The sequence below is a fragment of the Pogoniulus pusillus genome, chromosome 36 (genome assembly GCF_015220805.1).
Source record: "Pogoniulus pusillus isolate bPogPus1 chromosome 36, bPogPus1.pri, whole genome shotgun sequence".
In the NCBI taxonomy this organism is placed as follows: Eukaryota; Metazoa; Chordata; class Aves; order Piciformes; family Lybiidae; genus Pogoniulus; species Pogoniulus pusillus.
Window position 1 is genome coordinate 9,740,630 of NC_087299.1, and position 27,901 is coordinate 9,768,530.

Below are 27,901 nucleotides of genomic sequence, written 5' to 3' on the forward strand. Positions count from 1 at the left end.
GCCCTGAATGCAAAGAATTCATAGCAGTTAATTAATTTTTACCCTTTTGAGAGGAACTTCTGTAAAGCTTTTTGCAGTACTTGGTTTGTTTCAGCTAAGCATGCTCTAAAAAGTGACAAGTCAGACGGAGCCATCGCTCACCACCTGACCCCCACCTTTACCCCACTGTGTTTTTGCAGTGTTCAGTGACACCCACTTACCTAAAATGCAGTTCCCACACCTAGAATGGTAAGCAGCTCCGCTCCTTCCAGATTGTCTGCACCGAGGAACGCTACTTGTTCTTGTAGGAATTGAGTTCCTCATCCAGAAGTGGGTTGGGGGAGACAGACACTGTCAAGATCTATTTCTGCCCATAGCTTCCTCTCTGGGGATCTGTGTTTTTAACCTGTTTTTAGGCCAGCCCGCCCATGGGAAGCAAGGTTCTGCAACACTGTCAGCCCAGAAAAAGCTATGAATTCATGCTAAAACTAGTCCCAGGAAAGACTTTTCAGCCAAATAAAGTATTAGCCAGTGTACAGAGGCTCTGGTTGAAGTCTTCATCTGAAAAACTAAGTTTATTACAGGTGCTGAAGTGTCAGCTAAGAGGCAGCTTCTTAACAAAGAGCAGGATCTTTCTGCAGAAACTAGTGGAAGATTTATTTCCACAGGTATTAGGAGCTTGAGGAATTGTTTAATCTACTGGAGCTTGAAACCCACCAAAGCTTGATTTATGTTTTTTTATACACCCTGAGGTGTTAAATTTGAGACTATGGATAGCTGTTTTCCCAGTTTTTAGCCCATTTAACTTCACAAGTACCAGTTTCCTTTACTGCATGTTAACATTTGGCTTGTGAACAAGGAGAGCATCCCAGTATCAGATAAAACTGCACTGCTGTGAGTTTTCCTTAGCAAGTGAGCTGGCACTCAATGTACAGCTTGAGAGGTTCTAAACCCTCAGGCTGAGAAGTGATGCCACACTTTTACTGTTCATATCCCACTGCAAAAAGTTGCTTAGACTTTTCTTTTCTGCATCAGTCAGAATAACCTCCAAACTGTACCATCTGTGAATTTTGCATTTTAGCACTTGCACTATTACCAGCTACTTCTGCTGAGTAACACTTAAAAATGGTATTCTTGGACCTCCAAAGACTAACTGTGACCCCCCCCTGCAAGGAGCCTCATGGTAAGTTTTTGTAATTAGCATGGCTTTAATTTTGTTTCAGTTGTCCAGGTTTAGGTTTTAACAGGCTGGCAGCACTGAGTAGTCTTTGCTAATTATGTGACCCTTCCTTCACTCTCAAACAAAATCCCTGGAAATGATAGAATAATTTTCAAGTTTCAGTAGTGTTTTCTAACTGCTTTTCATACCCCAGTGTTTAAAAGTGAGTAAATAAACTACTGTTGAAAACATACTGAAGTGTTTGGAGTCTTGTTTTAAAAGGTAAATCATTTTCAGTTCCTTTAGAAAGTGAAATCCTAAGAAGTGTGAAGCAAGAAAGAGGAAGTTTATGTAACTTGTAAGGCAACAGATTGGTCAAAACAGGGATTTCTAACGTGGCTTCTTACGAGTTCTGAGAATCTGTGCTCAGCTGAATGAGCACTGAAATGACAACCTGAAAGCTTCTTCTTTATAAAACTGCTCAGAAGAGCTGTAGAGGTACCTGCAGTGCACAGTATTGGGTATAAATGTCCCCAGTCCATCATGGTGCTGCTGGGATGCTCCACACACCATCTGCCAGGGAGTGGTGGGAGGTAGCTTGATCTTTGCCTGCTTTCACTGGGTGTGTTCGTCCCTCAGCTGCTGTCTGGCAGGAATCCACTGCACTAGCAAAAAAGAAAACAAACTCATTTTACTAAGGAAAGAGTTGTGCTTCCTTTAAGAAGGTGGCAATTTTGTACATCTCCAGGTCTGCAACAGCTGCTGGGACAGTTCTTCCCCACTCTACCAGAGCCACCCCAGCAGTTTGGTGTGTTTGAAGTGGATCTTTTTTCCTGGTAAACAAATGGGTGTGATGTTGGTACTGGCGCTTAATGCTCCAGTCTAACCAATGCACTATTGCTGTCAAAAGTGACAAGATAATGTTTATAACCTTCAAGAACAAAAAAACTTCTGCCTGGGCTTCAAGCACTGTATCAAAATCCTCAGTCTGTTCCTCACAGCTACACCAGGAGCAGCTATTAGTACCCCAGTGTCATACAAGTGAATGACCTCGCTCTGCAATGACCATCACTGGGCAAGGATGTTCTTGCTCTGCAGACAGGAGCCACAGCTCCACAAACTGCAAAACAATGGAGGCAGCAGTAACTGCTAAACACTGAATTATTATGCTTGTATGGAGTAAATTAAGTTAATGATTCTAAATGTAATTCCCAGATTGTTCTGGAATAGTGGGATTGCTCACAAATGAATATTTGATTTAGAGAACAATTTCCATTAGCTGGTATTGCATCCATCCTCTGGAAAAGTTCTGTAATCAAGAGAGATGTTTTGGGCACTGAGAAGTAAGTGTATTTGTTCTAAATGTAAATTAAGGTAATTGGAATCTATGGATATTCTAATCTAAGAGATAAGAGGAACAATTACGCTTTTGCACTGTAAAATGTTCCTCTGGAAACTCCCTCTTGGATCTTGAGTAATGTTACAGAGCAGCAGCAGTTCAAACACTGAAATAAAACATCCACAACCCCCTCCTCTGCAGTGGGGGCACTCAGTGGCTTTCCCCACTCACAAACACTTCTGGAGCATGCTTCAATTTCCCCAGCAGAAGCAACAGCAGTTTGGCTATTTATTAAGCTGCGTTCTCCAAAAGAGCTGGAATGAACTGAAGGGTCAACTTTTCTTCAATGGAGCTGAGTTTCTGGCACTAATTTGTAGTGCCAGCAGTGACGGGGTCTCAGGAGTGAACAGTAACAGCACTGCTAGGTCAGTGCTAATAACTCCAGGAATGCATGGCACACCACGTGGTTATCCCATCTCCCATCTAACAGTCCTGCTGCCGTTCCTGTTACACAGCAACGGCAGCACCTGCTGTCCAAAACACCAACGGGACGGTAAGTGGCCATCTGGCTGTGACAGCAACGTTCTGCACTGAGCTGGTTCCACCTCACCAGCTGAAAGGAGCTAAAAAGACTAAGGCAAGCCAGGCTGTGCCACCTGCAGTTGAACTCCCGAGGCGACCAAGGGCACAGCCCAGATCAGCACCTCTCACAGCCTGGCATTGGTGCTTCACTGCAGGGGGGTGGTTAGGAACCAGCCTTAGGGGATGGTTCCTAACCTGGCCCTTTCACGTCGGAAACTTCTAAAGCTCCAGCTCGGGTCTACCTATGTGCAGCTGTGTCCTTCAGCCCCACCAGGGCTCAGCAACCGTCAAGGCTACCCGAGATGCTTAAGGGTTCTGCAGAACTGCCTATTCTGGCTCTTTTGTACAATCATACAAACCAGTATCTCAAGAGTGCAAGGACTATGCTTTTCCTCCTGTGATGACCCTGGTGGTAGTTCCATGCTTTTTTCATTTTAATCCTTTTATTGGTTTTTAACACTAGCACTACATTTTTGAGGTTTTAAGGAACAGCACAAACTGAACCATCTTCCACCTGACAAATACGAATTGCACTCTGACAAGATCTGGAGCAGTTACCAAGCAGAAGAAAGTGTTTCTCATACTGAACTAGCCACTGCCATCTTCACAACCCCAGTGTTTCAAAGTTGAATATTACACAGAAATGTGCAGATTCACAAATACCAGCACTGACTTACTGTGCACTTCACCACTGCCTTGTACCGTTCCACTCCAGAAGGCTTCACAGCACCTTAATTCTCTAAAAAGCATGGACACAAAAGGTCAAATTAATTCCACATCAACCAGGGTTAATTACAGAAAAGAAATTGGCTTCACATTTATTTGGTCACTCACAAGGGGAAAACCAATAACTAGATTTGAAGGGTCTTATTAGAGGCACTGACTTGTTGCAATACTTTCCAGGTGGGAAAATGTAAATTATTCTTACACCACCAGCAGATTCCCTCTCTGGGTGCTAAATGGCCATAATCACAGGAGGCTGTGAGAGGGAGCTGCCTTTTCCAGAACCTGGGGGCTAGTTTACACTTGGGGGGCAATGATTCCTCTGCTTACACCTGCCCGTCGCCAGCAGTGATGGCACTGGGCAGCACATTTCAAGGGCAACATGGGATACAGCCATTAAGAAAAACTTCTTTGCTGGGTGAGTGGTGAGGCACTGAACAGGCTGCCCAGGGAGGTGAAGTCACCGCCCCTGGAGGTGTTCAAGAAGCCTGTAGATTTGCTGTTTCATGATATGGTTTACTGGTCATGGTAGCTGGGTTATGGTTGGATTCAACCTTCAAGGTCTTCTCCAACCTTAATGATTCCATGATTATCCCTTTCCATACTCTCCCAACTTTCCTGCTACTTGTGCTAAACACAAACCCTCACATCACTGCAGTTATTCTGGCTTTCTACATATAAACAGGAAATGTGTGCAGCTGCTGAGGTAAGCCTGTGCCTAGCTGAAACACAACTACCTACCTGTAACTTCAAAGTCCTGGTGCAAGCACACAGGGACTAGAGGATCTTGCTAAGCTGCCCACTGGGAAGCAAGATGTCACTAAGAAATACATCTGAAATGCAGCATTCAGCAGGAATGACCAAGTATTCCAGCTTGAAATTCCCTGGAGAGATGTAGTAACAAATGAGAGAACATTAAAAATCCTCGCTACACTGAGCCTGAGAAATCTTTTGTCAAATCATTCTTTTCTTCCAACGTAACTACAAGAAAATCTCTAAGCAGCAGCATTCAGAGAGCAGCAGCACGGGCATGCAGGCACAGAAACACAACTCTTTGGGGAGGGTATCAAAGAAAGGCCAACTGCTGACAAATTCACTGTACTGCATGTGCCTCAAAACTACAACATGTGAGCAACAGAAACTGGTAGCGAGGACTGCACCCCACAGGAAGCCCAACAAGGCTGTCAGTGCCGCGGCTCACCTCCTCAAGCAACATGTACCCCATGTCCCAGGAGAGCAGTGGTCACCCGCAATTTACGGGCGCCTGCACTGGTGCGATGTGACCATGGGGTGGTGCTTCAGGACTGGGCCACAGCAAACCTACAGAGGATCAGAGCAGGGTATTCCTCTTCAGGTCGAACTCGTTAATGCTAGAAGCTCTTAGGGGAAAACGCATCCCATTCTGGGCCCTCTCTCTGCCCTGTTTCGCTCAGGTGGACACAGCTAAAACTGCTGAGAATGAAAGTTCAAACTGTGCTGGACTTTATGATGCCCTCACATCAAAAGCGTGCAGCGACCTTCGCAGAGCCAGCTGCACTGGCAGGACTAGCCCCTCTAAACATGGACCTTCTAACTCCTGGCAGGTTAGGAGAACTGTTCCCTAAAATAACATCCCCCAGTTAAGTTCCAGGTATCAGGTGAACTCCTGCCTTGGAAGTGGTGCCCGAAGGACACCAGGAAAGCACCACTTAAAGACAGTCCTAGGGTTGGAGGTCAGAAACCAGTGTGACAGCTGGAATCTCAGCAGAAACATTCCAAGGTACTCAATTTGCATCCTGCCTGCTGCACCGGAGTGTGTAGAGTGGTGTAGGGTGACTATCAGCTTCTCAATTCCAGAAGCCTCTGGATGTAGCTCTTTCTTTTTAAATGCTTTTGTTGCCAGATATTTAGAATGTAATTGTATTCTCTGAGCAAAACCAGCTGTGCCTCTCGCCAGCACAATTGGAGGCACAAATGCTCCCTGCTGAAGAGAAGCAAGAAGGAACAGCCACAAGTGCCCTGAGGATCTCTGCTTGTTGACAGCATCTGATCACTGTAAAGTGGTGCTTTGATCAGCTGGGAACAAAGGCTTTATGGTGCTCTGCAAAGGCTGTATGAGCAATCCTTTAATTGATGAGGAATGCTGGACTGCCTGATAACACCCGCATGTTTTTGCACTGAATTAATTGTAAGAGGGAAATCATTTGACTTTGAATTGTATCCTCAAATGCACCACACTAACCTCCACCAACAAAAATGCCATTATCCACTCCCTAATTACAGATTATCACCTCAAACAGACCATACAGTTTAAGGTTTCCATTTAAATGGAAGGGTGACCAAGTTGTGAAAGAGAAAATGAATGTTACTGTCCTTTAACTAACCATGGATTTCATTAGCCAAGATTCTAAGCTCCTTTTACTTCAAAGAATGAATCTGTCACCCTGTACCTACCCGGCAGCCCTACCTGCTGCTGCAGAAAACACTGCAATACAAGCATTTCCCGGGAATCAGTGAAAGGATCATTACCCGTTTATGTCTGTGGGTCTGAGCAGAGCTACAACAGCACAATGTAAGGAATGATGCACTTGGGTACCAAGTGTTTCTTGCAGCTCAAGCTATAATTTCAGAACAACCTTTCCCTGTCCATCTTCCCAGGAAGTTATGAGCAGCTGCTTTCATTTGACACAAGCCTATCTGTCACCACAGTGACTGAGCACCTCTGTGTGCTCTACTCTGAATCCACTGTCCTAGGTTTTCAAACACAGCTGACAGAGTAAATCAGCTAATAACTACCTAGAAATGCCTACTCCGTGGAAAATTGGTGCTTCCCTGATTTTTAAGCTCATTTGAAATGCCTCTCCTGGTCCCAAGAAGCAGAGAAAACTTAGGGCTAATTCGTCTGGAGGTTCTGGCTGCCTCTGAATGCAGCTTTGCACCAGCAGACACCATCTGAGCTACAATGCAAATTAAATCTTTTCCTTTCATGCTGTACTTGCAGAGGATTATCAGCAAGTGTTTGGGTTGCCTTTTTCCCTCTGAATTGTTATTACCTCATTCTTCCCAAGTAAATACACGATTCTGTAAATCCACTGATTATGTCTCAAAGTACAGAAGCCTTTGATGGCTACATAAGAATAAAGCACATTCTCTAGCATGCTCTTCTGAGCTGCTTAAAATCCTGCCAGTGACACGGAGTTCACTGCCTCTCCCCAGCCTTTAAGGTCTCACTGTAACACTTTCTTCCACCTGCTGCAAGTCCAGGTTAAGAAAACCCCAACCCCAAAACTCAGTTGATATGCAGCTCTAGCATGCTTATCTATAGCTCACTGCCATGTAAGTGTAAAACAATCAGCTCCTCAAAACCTGACACTTCTTCGTGCTGCTTATATCTGTTCCAGCTTTACAGCACCTACAGGAGTAGTCTGGAGGCAACCGTAGGAAGAGATAGGAAAACACAAAATTCTTGGGTGTGAAAATACTCAGTGGGAAGTCCTACCCTAAGCATACAAGTCACAGTATGATGATTACTATCTTTACACCCCTAACTCCCTCCTGTTAATCATCAGGAAGTGAGAATCTCAAACCTGCTAGTGCTGCATCAAAATCCTTCCCTATTACTTACAAACTGGTTTCTCCCAGGCATGGGATTTACTGTGAAAAGAAGGGATACTCAAGTTGGTGAGCTTAACCTCTCCCTGAGAACCTCACATCTAGAAGGCAGTAACACCTTGGCTTCTATTTACTGTAATGACCATCTCATCTTCTTTCCTTCAAGTATGTTTAAAGGAGTATCAGGCTATGGCTCAGCACAAAACCAGAATGCCAGGTTGGAAGGGACCCCAAGGATCACTGGGTCCCTAAAAACATGTAAGAGAGAAACAGTGGAGGAAAGAGCACTGTGTGGTGACACACTGACATGCACACACACAGTTACATGCACACAGAGACAGAAGCACTGCATAAAAACAAACACTGGAGTCTCTGAAAGCTGTTTACCTTCTCTACTAATAGAAGAACATAGAGACACGTAGTGAGATCAAAGGGCAAACCTCACAGACAGACACAAAAACCAGATCAACAAATAGCAAGGCCTTGTCATAGGAAATTGCCAGAAGTTCATCTTCATGTAAGCAGCATACAGACAGCACAGGATCAGACCCTTGCCCAGGACCATACGTCCCATTAATCATCCCACTGAAACATAAGAATCTGGCCACTATTAAAGATAGGAGGCTGGGCTCAGGGATCCTCAGCCCAGATCCATTCTAGCAATGCAATTCCAGAATTCTGACCTGCTGAGAGGCTTTTCTGGGCAGTGATTGCTCTGTGCTGAGGTAGCAAAACCCAGTAGTAGACCTCTGCACAGAGCTGAGGTCCCCCTGTGCTGTTATGGCCCAAACAACACTGCCCCATTAACACCCCAGTAATCGAGGCAGCTGCCCTTGCCCTTTTTGAAGGGCTAAAGGAGATGGAGACTAACAGCTTTTCATGCATCTGTCTCCTCTAAACTCAGTTTCCTAATTTTGATGTGAGATTTCCCTAACAGAGAAAATGGGACTCATCATCAGCAAACTCTCCTGACCTGTGCTCTCATGAGTGGCCAAAAGTAGCTGACCCAACAGAAGATACTCTGCTACTCCAAGGGAATTTGCAGCTTGAAGATGAAAGGCCTTAGACTGGACCTTCCTTTTCTCCTACTATGTCCTGGATGTGGCCGCTGGGACTTCCTTTTGTCAGGGCAGTATTTTCTTCCATAAGTCTGCGAGCAAGAAAGTCATAAACTAGCCCAGCACAAAAAGGATCAAGGTTTTTTTTTTAACATTTGCCAGCAGAAGTGCTGCCCCTTAACTTCTCAGACCAAGCTTTAGAGCTGTCCAGAGAGTGCTCAATTATGCTTAGGCCATATTTTTATTAGAATCACAGTGAGCTGTTTGCCAGAGGCTTGAACTCTTGAAAATGAGCCCCTCAAACCCTCCAAGTCCATTGTCAGTGGTTCATTAGGCCTCCAGTGAAAGATGTGTCATAAATTGTATCACTGAGCCATGATGAAATTCCAAACTGCTTTGATCACAATTCACTGTGACCATGAAAGAGCTTCTGAACACGATTAAATACAGCAGAAGTAAGCCCTGGGAACTGCTTGCACAGCCACTCTGCCCCCAGGTCAGTTCCCTGCAGCATCTACCTTCTACCTCACTTGCTAAGCTCTTTCCAGCAAGTGCAGGCAGTGACGGTACCTCTCTTTTTGCAGAGGGATGCTGGTGTCCAGTGACTTGCCCAAGGTCATGCAGAAGTCTGCAAATGTAGTGACCTGAGATGAGTCAAGTGTCTCAATTGAAACACTCTCCATCTCCTCCAACACTGATTGGGGAAAGAGCTCCTTCCCCATTTACTCCAAGGTGGAGATGGGGTTGGAGAAACTGAGCCTCATAAATTACCAATAAAAGCACTTCTGCTAAATTGCAGAAGGAAATGCTGATGGACTAATGCTCCTTAATCCCTCAAGCTTTTTACACAAAGCCTTGTTTCATCTGCAGCACTTCAGCTGCTCAGCACTGACTTGTTACTCCTGCAAGAACTATCATGTTTCTCCAGAGCTAGGGAGCTCTAGCCACTGACAAGTATGGAGCACAGTACTTCTCCAACATGCTTCAAGAGGATGGTCCCTTCCCAAGGAAGGTACACTCTAAAGGGACAGCAAGTGGATATTAATGTAGAGCAGTGAGAGCCACTGTAAGGGAGTGGGACAATACCAACCAACTGCATTGAAGAAGAGCATTATTTGTGTTGCATCTGTTGTGGGGATGTCACTGCTGCCTTCACTTGTATGAAGGCAAGACACCTAAGCTGCCCTGGTGACATCTGCATTACCTTACCAAACTCCTGGAACTCTAAGGCTTTGCTGACCAGAAGACATTTCAGCCAAAAAGCTGGGTTCCCAGTGGGAGATCTGGCCAGAGTCACAAAATGTGGATCAAAGAAAGTAATTCAAACCCTTCAGAAGAGTGGGCTCTGAAGAGAAACAGCTTCAATCTGCAAGTCTGGGTGCAGACAAGAGCATAGCTGAAAGGAACATTAGGAAAAAAATGTGTGGTTCTGGTCTTGTTGCCTAAGAACTATGTAAGGTCAAGCAACAAGAGCTGGACAAGAAAGTCAAGCATCTTCAGGTAGCTGTGATGCTCAAGGGCCTTTTACAATGCTTTCTCTCTTATCAGCTCCTGCCTTATCTACCTTATTTTTCCCTAGTGACACATGGAAAAAGTAAGAAAATGAACAGCCCAGAGGCTTCCACCAGCTTTCAACAAGGAACAGCCTCTTTATTGTCTGCCAGAGACAGGTCTGAAAGGCAAGGAACCAAGGCACACAAGTCACCAGGCTAGAGAAGCCTGCAGCAGTTGGGCAGACTGCAACAGGCAGGTCAGGAGAGGGGACAAACCAGCTCTTCCCAGCACATCTGTCTCCATCTCTGCCTAAGTGAGGAGAAGCTTAATTATCTACGCTGGAAAATAAAGGAGAGAAAAGAGCCTGTCAATATCAGCCTGGGCAGTCAGGACCCCAAAAATGAGAGGGGCAGCTTCTGCCCTCATCTCATAAAGGCAATCAACAGCAACCTTCACAACTCAGTTGTTAACTTTTTCCATTCATCTAGTAGTTCAGGTCAGAATACTCAGTATCTCAGTACTTAGGGAGCAAGATACACTCAGACTGGAAGTGTCTGCAGTGGGAATTGTGAGACAACTTTCATGTTTCTCCCTGCAGTCTGTTTAAAGCTGAACACAGTGGATGCCACCTAAAATCAACCAAACCCAACCGCCAGTGCACCTTCTTACCATGACACAACATTGCTGTCCCTAACAGCAGTAATTAGCCCACAACCACTATGCAAAACAGGACTTTAACTAATATCCAGTACCTTCAGGTGTGTGAAAATGCTGAAAACAATGAAATCCCTAGCTTTCATCCCAATGGTAGTGTCAGAACTGGATTTAAGTGGGTGCTGTAGGTAAGGAAGCATCTCCTGATCTAGCAAGAGCTCACCTATGCACGTCCTCTGGTTCTCATGCAGTGTGTAGCCAATCCGACAGCTGCAGTAGTAGCCCCCCACGTAGTTGTGACAGTGATGATTGCAGAGGGGCTCCCCATCAAACAGTTGCTTGCACTCATCGGTATCTAATGGGTGAAGCACAGAATTAAGCAACCAACACCCTTCAACACTTTGCCTTGGTCTGAGCCACTCTGTCCTGTGAGGTTGGCTTGTTTGCTTTTGGTTGCTCTGCCCTTTCATATCTGCCTCCACACCATGGCCTTCTCCCACCTCTCACCAGCAGTCACAGTCTGCAAGAGCACAGGGAAACATCAACCCCACCATTGCTGTGCCTCTGCCACCTACAAGAGGGACTGGTCTCTTACCTTCAGCAGCATAGAAGGCCTCAAAGCCCGTGAATGGTTTCTCGTTGGAGTAATCAGACCGGAACACGACCATGAGGTTGTTGTCAACAGAGATATAAGTCTTGTTGCCCGGAGCCTCCTCAGTGTCTGTACTATCCTTCCCACACAGCGTAGCCAAGGTCCTCCCACCAGAGCTCAGCTGCACAATGGGCAGACAAATCCACCAGATGAGCACAGAGCTTTGCTCTTCCCAACCTGCTGCAAGCTATTTCCAACAGCTTGGAACAGATCTGTTTAATGGTGTGAAAAAAGAGGCTTGGATGCTCTCGTAAGGAGCTCCTGCAGGTCAACCCAGGTCCAGGAACAGATAAGAGAAGACTTTTCCCATTCTCCATGATTTAAGCCCATAACTTTGTCTCCCTTTTTTCCTTTCAGAGGCCCACATGAGGCTGTGATGCCAGCCTGGGTTATCAGCACCATGCTTTGTTCATAATGCTCTTGGTAACTTGGCACCTAGTGACAGTCAGGTGCTGGTAAAGCCAGAGACAACTGGGGCAAAAACGTTTCCTACACTGATGAATTCAAATGCACAGCAGAAGGTCTCTTTGAACTAGGGACTCACTTGCTCTTCACACACCTACCAGAAAGGAGTGCTCTGTACTGCCCAAAGGAACTGCCCAAAGGAAACTGCGCAGAGTCACATGGATTTAGGGAATGGGAGCAATCTGTCTTACAGGACCATGGAAATCAGGCCTGCCCAGATGGGAACAAGGCTGCCTCACTGTGTTCCGTCAGACTCAAAAATACTGCTGATGGGACTTACACTGCCACAGAATGGCAGGAGTTGGAAGGGACTTCTGGAGATCATCAAGTCCAACCTCCCAGCCAAGACAAGTTCGTCTAGAGAAGGTCACACAGGAACATGTCCAGGTGGGTTTTGAATGTCTCCAGGGGTGGAGACTTCACCACTTCTCTGGGTGGCCTGCACCAGTGCCCTGTCTCCTTTAAATCAAACCAGTTTGCATCACCCCAGTGTATGCAGCTCCCTTCTTAATGCGTCTCAGCTCCATGCAATCAGCAAAACAAGCAGGGAGGTCACTTGACCTCAAGCCAGTGGCAGGGCTGCTTGTCTGCAGCACAGGCTAGCACAGGGAGCAAAAACCTGCCAGGGACACCACAGATCACCCAAATATTGCCCAAGGACATGATCTTTCTTTCCTGAGGTGGTTTCTGCCATTAGCCAGCAAACACATCACTGCAAGTGCAGTTTTAGACCAGCTGGCAGTATCTTGTTCAGACTATGGCTTAGATGTTTGCAGTCTCCCACTATCCTCTGTGTGAAGCGCCCCTTGTCAATTTCAAACACACACACTATAACTTCAGCTAAATGCAGCTCAAATGTCATTCTGGACAACGTTTCAAGACTTTTGCTTCATGAGAGTGGGACATCAGAATTTTCTGAGCACAAACAATTCAAGTTTCAGATACTCCAACATGATAACCAGTTCTACTTCTGGTCCCATGGGCCTCAATAAACACATCATTTAGACATCAGCTGAGCCTGGACTTCACTGGCAGGTTAAAATCAAGTGCTTAAAGCAGCTGTGTTGGTCCTGCCTGTGTCCAGTATCATCTACACAGAGTTTTTAACAACTTAGCCTGCTACACATCACCCTGCCCTGCACATACCTTCACATAATCATATTCACACAGGTAGGACAGCTCCAGGTTGAAATAAGTGAAGTAGATACGGACAGAATATCCCTTGGGGACAGTAATATTCCAGACTCTCTCCTTGTGATTTGGGTAAGCATTTGGGAAGTTTGGGGACGTGATCCTCCCGTATGTCTTCTGCAGCAGAATGGTGCTACTCACTCCACTGCAGAGCACGGTTAGCAAGACAAAGAGCCTGCGTCAAAGGAACAGAGATGAACTGAGGAGGAGCAAGCACCAATTCATATCACACCCCAAAAGCCACACACCCCAGCTGCCAGTCTTGATACCAAACCAGGTATCTCAATGACAGCTGAAAGCTTCCTGCCCAACACCCTTCTCACTTGACAATGGAAGATATCAGCAGGTATCAGTGGAGTCAACCTGTTGTAACAGCTAAACGAGATGAGAATCACACTGGTGCCTTCTAAGGCCTGCACAAAGCAGAGAAGCTAGGGAGGTCCCTGCAATGACACTCACCTCATGGTGCTGCTCTCCTGCCTGAGCCTGCTCTGCTCAGAGCCCTGGAGATGGAATCTCTTCTGATGTATTTGCATTTGGGGGCGGATGTATTTATTGTGTGTGCTCTGCTGTGTTTGTCTGGATGTTGAACTCTGATGTTTATCTCCCTTCCACCCCCTTCAGCCTGCTGAGTTCTGGGAACAACAATGACTCAAACCCAGGCTTGTAATCAGCATATGAGGCCTCAGTGGATGGCAGGGAGAGGCAGACAAAGATGGAGCATAGATGAGGAATGCTGCAGGCTCTTAGAGGGAGCCGTGGTATGGAATACTGCAGCTCTGCAGGAAGACAGGCAGTGGGAGGAGGTACAGAGTGGCTCCAGACAGCGTCTGCATGGGGGACTGAGGGGAGCTGGGCAATGCTCTTCCCTCTAACCGATACACAATTACTCCTACAGCAAACATCACGTCACTGGATGTGTAGCTCCTTTTGCTCTCAGGGGAGCAAGGTGTTGACAACAAACTCATGGGGCATTTGATGGGATTTCAGAACAGTGAGGCTGCTTAGATGGTGCGTGTAGTGAGACAGTAACACTCAGGCCACACAACACTAGAGTACACACAGGCACAAGTTCCAGAGATGACAAAGTCTTCCAGTCCTCAGCTACACGTTTTAACGCAGCACAAGCCTGAGCTGACGGGCACCTGCTCCATGCTTTGTTTATACGCATGGATTGGTTTCCATCCCATCCACTCTGGGACACTCATAAGATAAAAAGGCAAACTGAAATATGGCTTTTGAGCCTGGCTTGCTACAGAAACAAGTGCTCTGTGCTCACACCTGCCTGTTTAACCTCGTTTGCTGACTTTAAAAGCCATATCGACCATATCTACCAAACCTACCAGGAGAGAAGTAGTTCCAAGGGTATCAGGGCAGTGGAGAAAGGTTCTCTCAGGTGAATACTGAAAAATTAACTCTAATTCTCTTTAAATATTTGTGGATGCACACAGGGATTTCACACCACTGCAAGACACCAAGGAATTCAACAGAGAGAGATAACACAATAGGCCATAAAGCTTTATTGATTTCACTGCTTGCAGACTGTTTTTTTCCAAATCAGCATTTAGATCTCTCACAGAACTCCTACTGCAGTGTGTGGTGAGATAGACCCGAAAGTATAGAGGATAACAGGCAGATATCTGAATGCTGAGCCCAGGTCCCACCTATTCCCTGACAGAAGTAAGCAGAGAACAGGTAAACTGGTCTGCATCAGGGGCCATAACAGTGCAGTGCACATGCAGGGGAATTTGCACTGAGAGATCCTGTAACTGAATGGACACCTTTTGATACTCATTCTTGAACAGCCAAAAAATCATTACCCCAGGCAGTGAAGCTGGCACTGGCAGGAAGGCATGAACAAAACTAAAGCTAGCAAAACCATTTAGCAGACTGCAAACAGAAACCACCACTTAATAAAAGTGAAGGAGAAACCAGCAGCAGCAGTAAGTAATGGCACAGCAGCAGTACCTACAGGCACAGTTGAGAGAACCAGCCTTCTTCATGGCCCAGTAGCTGCTGAAATGATCCCATCAATACATGCAAGATGTGGACTTTGTACTGGCTGGAAAGGAGGGAAGAGAAAGAAAAACTTTACAAACACTCATCCTACACCTAACTGAGCTGCTGCCCAATTCCCACAGACATAAATACTTCCAGAAGTATCTCACACCAGGCCTCCTGCCCAGTTCAGCAGCAACAGCGCAGAGTCCATTCTGATCTTCAATCTGAAAACAACTGCACAGCCCCAGAATCTGAGAAGGCCCCTGAAGCTGATGTTTGCTGCCTAGCACTGAAATAGGGAAGATGATTTAATAAACTGTAATCCTGGAGACTGTGAGACTGAGTGCCTGCTGCACACACTGGCTTTCCTCTGGCATGGTCTGTGAAGAGCAAGGCTGCTGTGGTTTTAGTCCTCAGCACCCCATACAAACAATGCCAAAATGTTGTCCCTATTTCTCTGCCCAGGAACCTTCCATCTCCAAAAGGCTGCCGGGCATCAGCCAGCCAGGTGCAGCAGTATCTTTAAAGCACTGATAGCTAACTTCAGCCCTGACAGATGCTCCTCTTGCCCACAATTTCCATTTTGTCTGCACAGGACTAAGCCAGCCTGAAGGCTGAATGGACTTCATCCATGTCAGTGCAGTTTCCAGCACTCTTGCTGAGTTACCGATCCACTTTATGAAACCTGAGTGTTATCTGAAATGACAGATGCCTCTTGACAAGTCTGCTTGCTTGTGCTCCTGCCTCCTTCCACATTTGAAGCCAGCATTTTTAAGTGAACCACCAACACATGAAAGCCAAGGTTCAGAGAAAAAACTTCCCCTGGAAAAGAAATAATCATCTTTGGTGGAATGAAGGAATGACACAGAGATACTGCAGAGACCTCAGAGGAGTCCACCCTCTCCTTCACACCCTGCACAGTCTCTCAAAAGACGCTTTTACTACTCAACACTGAGGTCATCTGTCAAGGAATGGTTTCAAATCCCTCCTGTGGCAACAGCTAATGCAGACAGCTAAACCAGACACATGAATAAATCAGCAAGAGCAGAGCTGCTCAGCCAACACAGTGCCCCTCGGGCTGGTACCACTATGATCTGAGACCTGATCTGAGTCCCAGGGTAGCTCTCCAGTTCAGATTTCCCTTTGACCCGAAGTTTTGAAGCTCAAAAACATCACCTGAGGTAAATTCTGCCAAAGCTGTACCCTGCAGAGAGATTCAGCTGTGACTGACTGAGATCCTGTAAAAATTAAGTCAATGCAGCCCCACACCCACTTAATCAAAAGTGTCCCAGGCAGCTCTGTTCTCAAATGGCCCATGCAAAACCAGACACTGCCTCAGAGGATCGTCTTGTGCTAGAGGAGAAAACCATCTCTGAGCCTTTGAAAGGCAGCTCTTATGATCCTGCAGCATGAAAAGCATTGCAATGACTGATCACAACAGTCAGGCCCAGAGATGTTCCAAGCATAACACAGAGGGCAGTGCCAAAGCAAGAGGCTGGTGAATGAGTGAAAGAAAAGCATGCAGAGACCTTCCTGCCTTCTGAGACGAGGCAGTGCAGTCCTCTGCCGTGTTAGGGGCTGTCTGTGCCTCACAGATCAGGAGAGCAAATGAGTGCAGTAGCTGCTTGCTGTGATCCCTGAAGACATTGCTCCCCACTGCCCCTTCTTTCTCAAATGCCAGCTGTCTCTGCAGAGCCCTAAGAGATTTCCTGGATGCTTGCTGTTCCATGGCTAAACCGAATCTTCCCACACTGAGGGGTTCAGAGGACTGGGGGGAGCACATGCAGCAGTGGAAAAGGCATTTTGATTCCTCATTACAAATCAAATAGCGTGACTGACATCAAGACAAGCATGCAGAGGGACAAGCAGATCACGGAGTGGGGCTGGGGGAAGCGCCTGGCTGCTGTGAAACATGGGAAAAATACTCCTGCCAGGGAAAAAACAGCAAGACAGGCAAAGCTCATGAGTGGGGCAAGATGCTTCTTCAGTTTGGGTACACTCTCCTTTTTCTCACGCTGCATATGGCCACATCATTTTCACTGAAAGATGGACTCAGCTGCTATGGAGTGCTAAGACATTTGTCCAGCAGCAAAAAGTCACTGGACTTGTTCTCTCTGCTCTGCACTAACTGACCTCCAAAGGGCAACCAGTGCACTTCTACAGCATGTAAGAGCACTCAGATCTGAGCTCAAATTGTCTAGGAAGACCAACAAACACACTGATTAAAGATACTGACCAACAGCTTTGCTCCTCTGGCATGAATGAAGTTCTCAAAAACAAAAGTAACCCTCATTTATCTGTGTGGCTGCTCTCAGGCTGTGAAATGTGACCTCTCCAGGAGCACCACAAAGCTCAGAGTGCAAAGCACACGTCTCTAAACATGTGCCTCTGTGTATGCACACATTCATGCATATGTGAGATTCATCACATGTGTGTCCTTGATTTACACACTGTGTATATACACACTCTCAAAATGAGCATGTGGAAATAGCTGTGTAACCTCTGCTCAACTACACAGCTGCAGAATCCAACAGATGGCATCTTCACCATGCCAGCCCATTTCAGCCACTGCATGGATGCATGGCCATGTATCTGCACACAGGAACCCCAGGGCAAACCCTTGCACTGCACACATTCATCCCCTTGGGAAGAGAACAGGACAGCTGGTCACATTACTCTGCCTGGAAAACACTCCCACTCTGTCATGGGGAAGCAGCGTAAGAACCCTGTAGGGCGGAACTTCTCCATCCCTCTCCTGTCTTCCCAGCCTCAGCAGCCTGTCTCTCAAAAGCTGAACTAGCTCACAAAGCTACTGTCTCACTCCCGCCCACATCCTTGGTAGCTGCAGCATGTCTGCTGGGTTGGCTCCAAGTCTGTGACTCCACTGGAGCAGCTGTTTGTGCTGGGAAGAGAATTTGGTGCCAATTGAGATGCAGTAGAGCCAAAGCTAGGAAATATAGTGCTGTCTGCTCTCCAAGCGAAGATGCTGTGCACGTTACAGGCACAGCCAACACGCTTTCCCTGAGTAAGACTGCTCCAAAGAGCTCAGAGAACAAAAGAGGTGCGTGAGTACCACACATCTAACCCATCCCTTGTTCAACATGAAGCCTCCAAGCAGGGAAGGAAGATTGAGGGTGACAAAAAAGCAAAGCAAGGCAAAGCACTGTAGTAGAGGACACAAAGACTAACCAAGGACCTGCCGATCAGGAACTCTCTCTTGTGAATAGAGGGAAGCTAATCAAATGCCTCCTCTGAGCCTAACCTAGCCTCATTCAACAAGCAGCTGGGCCCTGCAAAGAAACTAGAAGAGTTTTCAGCTCTCAGAACAGCAGCCAGGAATGACAATCTCCTGTACAAAGAACAGTTTGGGGTTACACATCTGCCACACTGACTGCAAGGCCTGGAAAGTCACTTGCCAGCCTGGAAGAGGCTATTAGCATGTGCCATTCCCTCCAGCACACAGTCTCCAACAAGAGGATCCACTTGAGCAGTAGCCTCTCTCCAAAACCATTCATTGTCAAGGGAGAACTGAAAAGCAAGCTGGGCAGAATAACTGTATCCATCTCCTGCTGGAGTTTCTATACAATCCTCCACTTAGTCATAATCCTTAAGAAATTATTATCCTTCCTTAAACAAAGCTGAAACCCTTTGCTGTCCACAGAAGCAGACTGCAGAGAACAGTGACCATCAAGTTTGGGATGAACCCTGTTTTTTCAAAGGGGAACTCAGACTTCTCCACACCAAAACCACAGCAGAGAAGTTGCTCTCAGCTGAGAGCACAAGGTCTGCCTTTGAAGTCAGACCTTGGCTGCTTGTCTCTATTTCTGTCTCCCTTCCATTTCTTCCTTCTTCTGTCATGACTGTTCTCTCTACATATCCCATCGTTAACACTGTGAAGAACTCTATTCAGCTCCCACCTTGTGGAGACAGGAGGAGATGATAAATTCCTGAGGCTCCCTCCCCGCTCAGGAAGAGTGAGAACCTGAGAAACATGCTGGAGAATAGATTTTAACAGCATTAGGACTGGCAGATTCATTGACCCCCTTGCAACAGGCTCCTTGTCCATATAAACACGCAAATGGATTTTCTGCTCCCTCGTGTTCAACTCAAACCCATTTTTCACCATTCCTCTTCCTCTGCAATTGTCCATAACCTCATTTTTTTTTCTAACAAGGAGGCTATTACTCCACTAATCTAAATAAACAGTAAAGCCAGCCCAAAGCACTCCCAAAAGCAGAGCTATCGCTTACCCATTAAAGAGTGAGTATGATCCATCAAAATGGACAAATCTTCCCTCTGGCTAAACCCCTCACTGAATACACACAACCTCATTCCTGCCTTGGAGCAAACAGATTGAAGCCGTGTCAGAGCCAGCAGTCACATCAATCAGAACCTGTATATTAAAATGCCTGTAGCACTCCAGGAAAAACCCAAACCTACCAAGCAATCAGCTGGGTTCAGCTTTTGCTTATCACCACAGTATGCCTTTACCAACTAATTCAAATCAGCTCTCTTCAAAGAAGTCTGGGATCTCTTCTTGTTCTCCTCTCCAGTGAGGAGAAATCAGAGATACCTTCTAGGTGCACTGCCTTTTACTGCCTTATTTTTAAGGCACAAACATCAAATCTGTTTCTGCCCCAAAGACCTGGCAATGTTCAAACCAAATACTTTCTTTCAGTCTAGATTTAAGCTCCTTTTTGCCAGAATTCCACCCTGAAGCTCTTGCTTCTTGCCCTAGGGAAAAAAATCCAAATGAACAGGCCCACCAAAACACAGGGTAAGAGTTCTGTACTGCACAGACACTTTACTCATAAGCTTCTTTGCTGGCTTTTGCTTCTCTCACAGGGATCTTCACCAAGCTATAACCAGCAAAACATCCTTTTGCTCCTGTGTGCTTTTTTGGGCAATGTCAGACACTTGGATTTGAGGTGAGATTGCTGTTATTTCACAGAGCAATTTAACTTTGTCCTTTAAAGGAGTGGGCTGCTTACCTGGGCTTCGTACTCCTCACTTTTCAACATGGTTAGTGAAATCCACAACACTGAAGTTTCAGCAGGAGTCGTGACTAAAGCCTGAACAATAGAGGCAATCTGCAAAAAGAAGAGAACAGCTTTTAAATAGAGTTTTCAACAAAACACGATTAAACAGAAGCATTACAAAGGAGTGAGCTCCTGCCAACTGTGTTCTGTCTCAGACAAATCTGCATTTCAGAGACAGGCAGAGCTAGAAGGCTGGCTGTACAAACCCAAATGCTCAGGTGTGGGCACTGAGAAGAGCCTACAGGCCCGCAATTACATATGTGACTTTTTCACACCTACTGGACATACTGCCAGCTGGTTTTACCTACTACCAGCAGCCCCACCGCTTGGTGAGTCTCCGAACTCTATGCAGAAAAGAAACCACTAGAAACTGTTGACATACCCTGGAGGCACTGGGCCTGCTGGCAAGTGATAGGAGACCTGGCAGATGTTGTAACCCTCAAATTTAAAATTAGGCAGAGAGTCTATGAAAGTACATCCTAAATTGCCCCAGACAGAGTATCTGCCAGGAACTCTCACTAGTCACCAACCAGTTGCAAGAGCTTGCTTTGCTCCACTGGAAAGACAAACAGAATCATCTGGCTACACGCAGAGTTCATTTGGTACAAGGATATTTGATCTAAACCAGATTCCAACCTGAATGCCAAGGCACTCAGAGCACGGATACTTCATTCAGTCCAGGCCTGAGCCTTCTTGGCTAACAACTGAGAATGAAAGATGAAACTCACGGAGATCAAAATGAAACTACTTCAGATACATCTCTGTGGGGCAGGCAAATGGGAAACACGCTGGCTACAGCATGTCTTTATCTAAAGCGGCAAGAGTCACACAGAACCAAGCAGCCAGCAAATTAAAAGATCATTGCATGTTAATTTAAATGTTTGGCTGGGATTCCCTGAGGCCTGGTGGGAAGAATCTCTGAGGAAATGATGATATTTTGTTTGATGTATGTTAGCAAGGAGAAAACCGAGCCAAAGTACTCACATGGCTGGAAGAATTATTCTCGCTGAAGCCAGATTACTCTAACTTGTCTGCTAGCCTCTGCTTAGCAGCACAGTAATGACCCAAAATTGCAACTGACAGATTGGTGCTGAGAGTTTGTCTCACTGAGGCTACCGCATGTGGATGGGCCATTATTCTTTCAATTTTGGTCTCTGATGCCTGTTAACATACATTAGGCTTTTCCATATGGTACTTTTTAGCCTGGTGTCCAGGCCAGCTGCCTGGGCCTCTGTCCCCACCCGCATGCTCAGGCCCTGCCTAATGAAAATGGATGATGGCCTCAGCTTAGTAATAGGACACAGATGGACAAAAAGGGTTTTCGCTTTGAAATGCATTTTCATTTAAGAAAGTCTCCAGACAGTGGGAGGTTTTTATTCTTCTATCACTGTAACATCCCCCCTAATACACTGCAATCTTCAGTGAGGAATTCGAAGCAGCAAACCTTCAGTTTAAGTGGATCTGGAAGTCCACAGACCTGTGTCCTGTTCTAGCATGGCTATTCTGCTCGTGGCCTGACAGTCACTTGTCTGTCTCATCTCTTCTACTCATGTGAAAGATCTTCAGAATGAGAAGCAGCATTTGGGGGGGCAGATCTGTTAAAAGAAGGCATGACAGGTTGCTGAATCAGCCTCAGCTGAAGGACTGCACTGCCTCCTGCAACCGAGAGAGTAATGACGAACTAAAAACTTTTTTTGTTATGAAAGCCTTGTGCAGACAGAGCAAAAGGAGCTCCCACAGCCACATAGGAGAACACAGGGCTGCAGGACTGTGCAATGGGCATGGCAGTCAAGGGGCATTTCCCAGCAGGAAATTTCAGGTTACTCTTTGTCTTAAAAATATCTGTATTCCAAGAACAAACTGGCACAGATGACAGCAGAGTAAAACCATATAGCTACTGACATCTGCAGAGTCAGCATTAAGCAGCAGCCAAACATCTGCTGCAAGATGGAGCCACCTCTGTCCTGGGTCAAGTGTCCTGTGCCCTTAAGTTGCCACTGCAAGACTGTAGCCCAGTAGAGTTTTGCTAACAGCATCTCACACACCTCTTATGCTACCTTGGTTTTGGTGGCCTGAGACATCTCATACTCAATTCCACACAGACTAGACAGGACTTGGTTGCTGGCTGCATTGCCACAGTGGTCTAGGAAATCACCCAGAACCAAGTCCCCTGCGCTGACAGCTTTCAGACAGACTTGTTCTGCAGTAACCCTGCTAGAAGATGGAAATCCCCTGTGTTCTGCATCTGTGCTCTGCACTGGGAAGCTCCCAAGGGCTCATAAGGCTGTCTCCAGCTTTCCAAAGCACTCCTTGTTATTTATGGTTTCTGTGCTCCTGCTCCATCTTTTCCAGTAATTTGGAAATAATCCCCTTCCTGCTGGGGATTTCAGCTCCGTGACATCTCATTTAGCAGGCAGCCCACCTCCTCTGAGGTGAAGTCCAGTTAAAAGTTTGTGAGGGACAGGGCAAGGGTCTGTGTGCACACGTGTGGCAGTGGGGTGGGCCTCAGGAAAATCATTCTCCTCCGACCCCTCAGCCTTTGTTACAGTTTGCTTCTAAGTGCCAGCTCTGATTCATGGTCTGCCATTCAGAGGTTACAAAGGCCTGCAGCCAGAGCTGACCAGCTGTCAGAGCACTGGCTTACAGAGAGAGCAACCCATTAACCTGTCTGCCTCGATCCCACATCTGATACAGGAGCTGACAACGGTGGCCTGTTCTCCGTGCATGGTGTCTACCACTGCCTGGGGCTGTGAGTGTTCAAAGGTGGAGACACCCAGAACCAGTGAAGAATCCCCAGGTGCAGTAATCTGGACATAGCCCTGTCTTGTGCCCCCAGAAAGGACATCCTGGATTGTGGTCCTCACCCTTCTGCTTGTTCCCTGCAGGATCTCTGATGCATTGGCTGGCACTGGCTTGTCTCCTGTTCAACAGGAATGGCCGTTCTTGTTTGAAGCACAAGATGGCAAAGATGGATCACCTCACAAAGACTCCTTCATCAAAACTCTAGTCAGGTAAAAGCAGCAGCAACTGCTCCTCTGAAAAGAAGAATATGCACATACAGACACACACAGCCACTTCCTCCTTGCAGTAGTAACACTCAGAAATTTCCCAGTTTATACCAAGACAGGGTAACAGAAGAATGACAAATGTGAGCCTGCCCTTGACTAAATCGTTCAGCGGAGGCAGAACATTCCCTCACCTCACTCTGCTGGCTTTAGGAATCCACTTCTGAGCCATGCACTCCTTAGACAGCTTTGCAATACGGAAACATTCACCTTTTTATTCTGGAATGGAGCAAAAGGCCACCAGTGGTGTTTCGTGAGTTACTCTGCCTCTAGCCCACTCTGTCCCACGGCATGACAAGCTCTTCCAGCACTGAAGAGGGTTCAGTCATCCTTTCGGAAGAGCAATCATGAGGCACTTTCCAGCCCGCTGGCTCCCAGCAGGGGGTAAATGCATCAGTTCACAGCCCAAGAGGAGCGTTGCTTGGAAGCCAGCATTTCAGAGCGAAGACTGCTGTTTGCTTCCCATGCTTCTGGGCTCCTAAAGTGTAAATCCACAGCTTGTTAGGCAGCTGCAGCTCCCTCTCTGCACACCTGCACCTAAGCTTCTGGCAGGGCACCTCTCACCAAGGGACTGATCTACCTCTGACTAGATGGGCCTTGTGTTGACCAATGCCAGAGGCAGAGCTTTCAGAGCAAACAAAACTTGTGTGGAGACATGTCTTGACCTCTGGGTTTCACTCTGAGGACTCCCTGCACAGAGCTTTGTCCCAGTTGTAGGACTTAGAAGCTCTGTATAAAACATTAGCACAGAAATACTCTCCCTTCCTTTTATCTATTGATTAAGCTGTGCCTGTGCTAGGTTCACCAACACAGACGAGCACAGCCAGGGCTATCTAGACACTCTGCTTTTGTTCAAACACATATGCAAAGTCAAAATCGACTCTATTTGAAGACTCTTCCCTTTATGCAGCTGTAACCCAAACTCCAGTATGTCTAAAATGATGTCTATAATCATTGCCTGAGGGAGCAAAAGTATTCTGGGCCATTTCTGGAGTGTACAAACTAGGAGTGGGCAGCTTTCCACAGCCATAAATCTTTGGCTGCTTCCCCTCTGTCAAGAAGAGGCTAAAGCACAGCATCCAAACACAGCCCCGTGAAACTCAAGTTATTTTAACAGCAGACTTACCTAACCAGCAAATCATCTTACATCAGGAAGCAAGCCTGACCTCGAGCCAAATTCAACAAGGTCCCAGCTGTACAGATTACTTTTTTTAAACACTAACCACTAATTGGTTTTAAACAAGAGTCCTCCAGGTCCCCATGGTTCTGCTAGAACAGAAATTCCTCATTCCCAGCTGAATGCCCAGAGCCCAGGGAAGCAGCAGTATGCTCTCTGCTCTGGCACAGCGAGCTACTTATTCCCTGGCGTGATGTGGCAACGCTTATCCAGCTCAGCCTACTGTTTAAGACTAAGATACTCTCTGGGGAGGTGGAAGACATGGATTTGAACTGCTTAGAATTCCTTCGCCTCTCAAATGCTTCCTCTCAGCATTTCTAACTGTGAAGCAGACATGCTGAAAGGTTTGACTCCAGAGTCAAACAGCTCTCACCAAAGCTCCTATCTTAAGAGACAGAGCTGCCTTTTCTTTTTTTCAGGTACCTCCTTCCTAAGGCTTCAAAACAAGACACAAATCTAAGAGACTGTGCCATGAGGAACACCTCTGCCAAGGGAGCTGGGGTTGTTTAGCCTAGAGAAGACTCCACTGGGACCTTAGAGCTGCCTTGCAATAACTGAAGGGATCCCAGAGGAAGGTGGGAGAGGGACTTTTCACAAGAGTGTCTAGAGACATGACAAGGGGGAATGCTTCGAGGCTGAAGGAGAGCAGGGTTAGGCTGGATATTACAAAGAAGTTCTTCATTATGAGAGTGGTGAGACTCTGGAACAGGCTTCCCAGGGAGGCTGTGGATGTCTCCTCCCTGGAGGTGGTCAAGGCCAGGCTGTACGAGGCCTTGGGCAACCAAGTTTAGTTGAGAGCCCATGGGATGATCTCTGAGGTCCTTTCTAACCTTAGCCCTTCTCAAATGCTATGAAGAGCAACGGCAGAATTCACTTGACAGCAGAGAAAAGACTCCACTCTAATCCAGCTATTCCTTTCCCAGTTTGTTCCTGACTGCTTATACACCATCAACCTCAAAACAGGCTTTATTGTATAAAATAAATGGACTCTTTGCTTTTCAAACACAGGTTCAGTGTTTCTGAGCAGAGCCAAATATGGTAACAACCTAAGACAAAAGCCACTGTGAGAACTGATGCCTCATTCTCCCTGTGATACTAGGCTGAACCTGCACGTTCTGTAGCTGTAATCAATGCTGGAGTTCACAAGTTGTTTGCGAGTGACAGACACAGGCAGCACTGTTGTGTTCCCACTACATTTAACTCCATTTGCCAGCTACCTGCAGACAGACAGCATCTTTGTGAAGTCAAATCAGATTAGAAATCTCTGTCTGCACACAGTGAAGCACTGCTTCCCTGCTAGTTCACCTGACAGTACAGATTAAAACAAGATCTTTGCTACAAATATGACAGCATGGAAGGAGGGTACTAAATTTCAAATTAATATTTGTCCACATATGCACATACTTTATCTCAGAGTAAACGAGATTTACTCTGCTTCCATGGATGAATAAGCTACCTTGGACTGCCTCACATTTATCATGGGACAGGATATGCACACACAGAGTTACCCCTGGGTACTGGATATGCTGTAGGTTCACAGCTGAGCTTGTCCCCATGGTACCTTCTTCACTTGCCTGCAGCTTGATGTATAAGCATGAGCCAGCCTGAGGTTAAAAAATAGTAATTAAAAAATAAATATGGTAAATATCACTGGACCATGCATTAAATTAGGTGAGGTCAGCATTGTGTGTGCTAGTTGACTTTAAAGGTTTGCCTTCAGGCATCTTTTATGCTTTTTAATGCACCTTCCTCATTTTTCTGAAGATCTAGAGATAGCTCATAGGTATTATCCACTTACTCATACACACAGAGAATCACTTGCAGCTGTGACAAGACTTTAAAAGGCACTGGCTACTGCATATAACAAAACCCCTACCTCTCCCTTCTCCCTGACAAACCATTCTAAGACTCACCATTCTTTTGTGACAAACTGAACAGAAAATGCTCAGCAATGACAGGTTCCTGCTGACTCTTTGTTAAGCCACTCCCACAGGATCTGATTTATCCTGCTCTGCTCCCTAATGTTAAATGCCCTCATTAGGCAGGACCTCACATGGCTTCAGCCTCAGCACACTGACTTAGCAAGGAACCTGTGAAATGAAATCCAACTCAAACACTGATCTCAGCACTGATGAAAGGAGCTGTCTCAACTGCCTTGGCCCCTATCCACAGCACGTGCACTGGCGATGCAGGCTTCCTGCCTGGTGCTCAGCCAGTGTGCCTCAGCCTACATTAGCAGGAACCATCTGCAGAGATGAAAGAATCACAGAATCACAGAATTGTTAGGGTTGGAAAAGACCTCCAAGATCATCGAGTCCAACCACAACCCAACTACCATGACCACTAAATCATACTCTGAAGTACCACATCTACAGTCTCCTTGAACACCTTCAGGGATGGCAACTTCACCACCTCCCTGGGCAGCCTGTTCCAACACCTCACCACTCTCTCAGTAAAGAAGCTTTTCCTAATGTCCAATCTAAACCTCCCCTGGCATATTTTAAACCCATTTCTTATTGTCCTATTGCTGGTTACTCGGGAGAAGAGACCAACTCCAGCCTGACTACAACCTCCCTTCAGGTTCTAGACAGCGATGTAGCCTCCAGACTAAGCAACCCCAGCTTCCTCAGCCACTCCTAGTATGAAGAAGGGTTCCATTTCCAAATGTAACTCCAGCCTTGAAAGCGGCTGGACCATTGTCTCCCCCAGGAAACCACTAAATAATAAAACAGACATAGTTTGCTGTAGAAGCAGCCTCTCTTAAGGGTGATCCTTGTGTCCAGGTGCATTATGAGCACAGACAAGATTTAATCATGGATGACAAGGCAATTTTTCTAAGAATACTTCTAAGGTACTAGCATCCTGGCTGGTCTCACAGTGCTAGGCAGGTCTTCATAGCAAAAATGGCTATAATTAGCTCTTACATAGCACTTTTCATCCACTTATCTTAAAGAGACAAGAGCTATTACCCAATCTTAAAGACAGGGAAGCTGAGGTTTTTGAAAAGGAAACTGAGATATTGAAAAGGAAGTAATGATAAAATGCAAACACCAGCAGCAAAGGGAGGCATAAAACCAGGTCTCCTGTGTCCTGGCTGGGTGCTCCAGGCAACACAGTTGGAAAGCTCCATATCCCATTACCCATACACTGAGTTGCTGAGTTCCCCCAGCAAGGATCTTATTTTTCATTATGGAGTGAAAAATAAAACAAGCCACAGGGCTCTAACTCCTCCTGCAAGCCAGACACACAGCCAGAAATTTCTATGGCAAACGATGCAGTGAGAATGCAGTCTGACAAAGAGCAAAGTGGCAGTGGCAAGCCAGCCCATCCAGGTGCTGCAGTGGTCATAGCACTTGTCATTCAGCAACAGCAGAGGAGTTGGAAGTGTTCTTCAACTGCGAGAGAACAGGGCTGGCTGCTGCCAAGTCCAAAATGCTGTTGCTGAGATGAGTGACCTCACGGTCACCAGCCTCCAAAGGCAGAGTGTGCAGGTGCAAAAGCAAGCCCCTACACAGAACAACAGAAGCAAGCCCCTATACGTAAGGACCTTCTGGTTGTCACCAGCAGCCAGTCACGTCTCAGAGACAAGCTCAGTAACATACAGCTGCAGCCTGACACATTGTGTGGCCATTCCCAGCAATGTAATAGAGCTCCAAAATTCACCTTGTTAATACTAAGAAGTAAATTGAATAGAGCAAGAGAATTTATTTATCTACTTTCTACTGTGAGGCC

At 46.3% G+C, this 27,901-nt stretch overlaps 1 protein-coding gene across 7 annotated transcripts in view; it reads right to left on the reverse strand.

The window, feature by feature from the left end:
• Positions 1 to 538: 538 nt before the first annotated feature.
• The window catches only part of MASP2 (MBL associated serine protease 2), a 28,086-nt gene continuing 723 nt past the window's right edge, over positions 539 to 27,901 (reverse strand). The window contains exons 1-10 of one of the 7 annotated variants that reach the window (XM_064172286.1): positions 23,203 to 23,404; positions 22,792 to 22,962; positions 19,880 to 19,978; positions 14,860 to 14,949; positions 12,843 to 13,062; positions 11,175 to 11,352; positions 10,803 to 10,934; positions 4,524 to 4,666; positions 3,737 to 3,798; positions 539 to 1,803 (exon numbers count right to left, since the gene is read on the reverse strand). In XM_064172286.1, the coding sequence (XP_064028356.1) occupies positions 4,560 to 4,666; positions 10,803 to 10,934; positions 11,175 to 11,352; positions 12,843 to 13,062; positions 14,860 to 14,918 (696 nt within the window). In that variant the 5' untranslated portion in view covers positions 14,919 to 14,949; positions 19,880 to 19,978; positions 22,792 to 22,962; positions 23,203 to 23,404 and the 3' untranslated portion in view covers positions 539 to 1,803; positions 3,737 to 3,798; positions 4,524 to 4,559. Of the gene's footprint in view, positions 1,804 to 3,736; positions 3,799 to 4,523; positions 4,667 to 10,096; positions 10,264 to 10,802; positions 10,935 to 11,174; positions 11,353 to 12,842; positions 13,063 to 14,859; positions 14,950 to 19,879; positions 19,979 to 21,371; positions 21,471 to 22,791; positions 22,963 to 23,126; positions 23,405 to 27,901 lie in introns of those variants that run through there. The other 6 variants (XM_064172288.1, XM_064172284.1, XM_064172290.1 and 3 more) reach the window with 6 other exon arrangements.